Source organism: Sinocyclocheilus grahami, unplaced genomic scaffold (genome assembly GCF_001515645.1).
Source record: "Sinocyclocheilus grahami isolate Dianchi unplaced genomic scaffold, SAMN03320097.WGS_v1.1 scaffold1694.1, whole genome shotgun sequence".
In the NCBI taxonomy this organism is placed as follows: domain Eukaryota; kingdom Metazoa; phylum Chordata; class Actinopteri; order Cypriniformes; family Cyprinidae; genus Sinocyclocheilus; species Sinocyclocheilus grahami.
In genome coordinates this window covers 85,497-88,417 of record NW_015506873.1, presented here as the reverse complement: position 1 = coordinate 88,417, position 2,921 = coordinate 85,497, and the positions used below count along the sequence as shown (strand labels likewise).

General features: G+C 36.5%; 1 protein-coding gene across 1 annotated transcript in view; it reads right to left on the bottom strand.

Moving 5' to 3' along the window:
- Positions 1–256: 256 nt before the first annotated feature.
- Positions 257–2,921, bottom strand: part of LOC107572084 (WW domain-containing transcription regulator protein 1-like) — a gene marked incomplete at its 5' end in the record, with an annotated part of 67,706 nt that continues 65,041 nt past the window's right edge. The window contains one exon of the mRNA XM_016258494.1: positions 257–1,092. Within this exon, the coding sequence (XP_016113980.1) occupies positions 911–1,092 (182 nt within the window). The remainder of the gene's footprint in view (positions 1,093–2,921) is intronic.

Sequence of the window (2,921 nt, the reverse complement as noted above, 5' to 3'; positions counted from 1 at the left end):
AAACATGCTTAATTATTATTCAAAAAATCCTAAAGGTCCTAAAAAGTGGCTTTATTTTCTAGAAGCATTTACTTATTAGTTCTTATTCTTGATCCAAATACATTTTTATGATAGCTTATTTCTGCCAAGAAATATTTTATTTCAAAATATTTTTTTTTTTTAAAAAGGCAGTTGCGATTTTGATCTCAATTTTTACTTTTTTCCCCCGCAACTGCGAGTTTATATATCCTGAAATTGCAAGTTATAAACCCACAATTCTGAGAAAAAAATGACTAGAAGTAAACTCGCAATTCTAAGAAAAAAGTCAGTATTGTGAGTTCACATCGCATAATTCTATCTTTATTATTAGAATAGTTTAAATCTCGTAATTCTGACTTTTTTCTGTTACATCTCACAATTACGTGTTTCCAAAGTTTTAGACACCTGACCACATGCAGAATTGCAAGATCTGAAGAAAAAAAAAAGAATTGTGAACAAAATCGCAATGACCTTATATTTATTTTTCCATGGCGGAAATCAGCTTCCATGCCTTGTTGACAGGTTTGGTGAGATTCAGCCGGTAAAGCTTGACTAACCCGAACTCGGGGTTAAATGTACTAACACACAGGCGCGCCTGTTAAACATGATCATACACTATTCAGGAGTTTCTGTGATCATTCTGAACACAAACACATTCAGAATCATATCCACCCAACATCAGTTACTCAACAAACATGCTTGTCTTTGATTGACGCGTGCTCGCTTATTTGTTCGCAGGCTAAACACTTTGGTATTGTTCTTCGACTCATTGTGATGTGAGGGAACGAATCTGACTCCTAAAGAAACGTGAAACTAGAGGAAGAGGCTGATTGAATATATAATATAATATATATATTTATATAAAAGAGTCTTTAGTGTGGTGTGAGTGAGTCTAGAGCCAGGTAAGGAAGGGCTCGCTCTTGTTCAGGACCGACTCCACGTCGTTGAGGATGGGCATGAGGTCGGCCCCCTCCAGGGTGCCCAGGTCCACGTTTGTGCCGGGCATGGAGTCCAGGAAGTCTGGGAAACGGCTCTGCGGCGGGACGCTCATACTGACCGCCACCATGCTCTCACCTGCAGACGAGACGACGGGAGGACAAATAATTTCCCTGGCAGTCATAAAGCATTATAGCTATCCTTCACGGCCTCTAAACATCTATAAACCTACCTAACAATCATACTAATCCATCGAATAGTGCAGGAGTCTGCAAACTTAGGCATGGGGAAAGTTAAACATGTTATAATGTATATGAAGAGTTTATTTGCAAAAACCGATAAACGCCAATAAAAATAAAAAAAATTAGTTGATTGTCGTGCATTATTCTCTACATATAGCGCGATCTGAACCCTAAACCCATTTTGTCAAAAAAGCCGGTTTTGTCATCTTTCAAGGCATCACGAGTTCACGTTTTTACCACAGAAGCCGATAAGCGCCCTTGTTGTTTTTGAACAGAAGCCGATAAGTCCATTTCAGCGAATCAGCGCGCTGTATTCAGGTCAGGTGACAAGGCTACTTTGAAAAGACGTGCTAGCTGAGAGGAGTTTCATCAAAGCTGACTAAAAGTGATTGAGGATCATTTCTACGAACTTGATGAACCTGTGATATCTTCTTCAGGCGAAAAATGAAAATAAAAGCTGAAAGGTTTTCACGGAAGCTTGCAAAAGCAGCGCGTTACAATGGAGAGGGAAAAGCTCTGTGTATTGCGTGTAATCACATCCATACAGTTTATGATCACAACAACAACAACAACAACTTTTGTCAGGCGTCTACACTGTCATCTGAGGAGATTACAAAGATTAAACCAGTGTTTTTTTAAACTCTAAAACTTGAAATGTAGAGTTATCTGCTTTTGCTATAAAACAAACTTTTAATATGTAAAAAAACATACTTTCAATGAACTTTAATTTTGTAAATTACCTGTATTTGTTTAAGTTATTATTACTTAATTAAAACAACCCAACTGCAGTTTGATTGAAATTACTTGGAATGCACAATAAAAAAACTTGATTTCTGAAAAAAAATTAATAAATTGAGTTATCGGTTTTTGCAAATGAACTCTTCATATGTTTAATTGATTCAGTTGATCATTTTAGAAATAATCCCTCGCATCTGCAAGAAGAGATGCCGTATGTAACTGATCAACACTGGAACTGAAATCTCACAAAACCAAAACCGGTCCAAAATATGTATATTTTGGTCATATTTCACCCCTAAGTCCTATGACCGGGCAACACACAAGAAAAGACGATGCATTTAAGTGGGTAAATATAAGTCTGATGTAAGTGCCACACTTCCTGCTTCTAGCTAGTAATGCTAAGAGCGTGAACAGCAATAGCAATATAGAACACACACTAATCACACGAATCCCTGCATTCCTGTTGGGCGGAGCTAATGAATGTCAGTTTGTAAGTTGTTTAGCTCAATGAGAGCAATAGAAGTACGGAGTTTCATTCATGTATGTTCATATATGTGTGACAGTTTTTACACCAACTTAATGCACAATGTATAGGGGGCGCTGCAGAGCCCATGGGCTACCTTACAACTCTGACGTTTGAGAACATTTCATGGGTTTTTAAGAACGTTTAGTGGACCAGTAGCCCCAGAAACATTAAAATATTATGTTATATTATATTATATTTTCCTTGTGAAAACAATAGGGACATTCACCTATTTTTAAGACCATTAATAATTGTAAAAAATATCATGACATTAATAATTTGATAACCATATTGGTTATAAGAATATTTCCTTCCAAATCTCATATTTCCCACAAAAATGGTATATAAATTATTTAAATAGGTAAATATTTAATGTAATATTTAAATGTGAACCATTGTAGTATTTGTTGTGCTGTCTTTAATATATACACCCCCCCCCCCCCCCCCACCAACACAAATATATA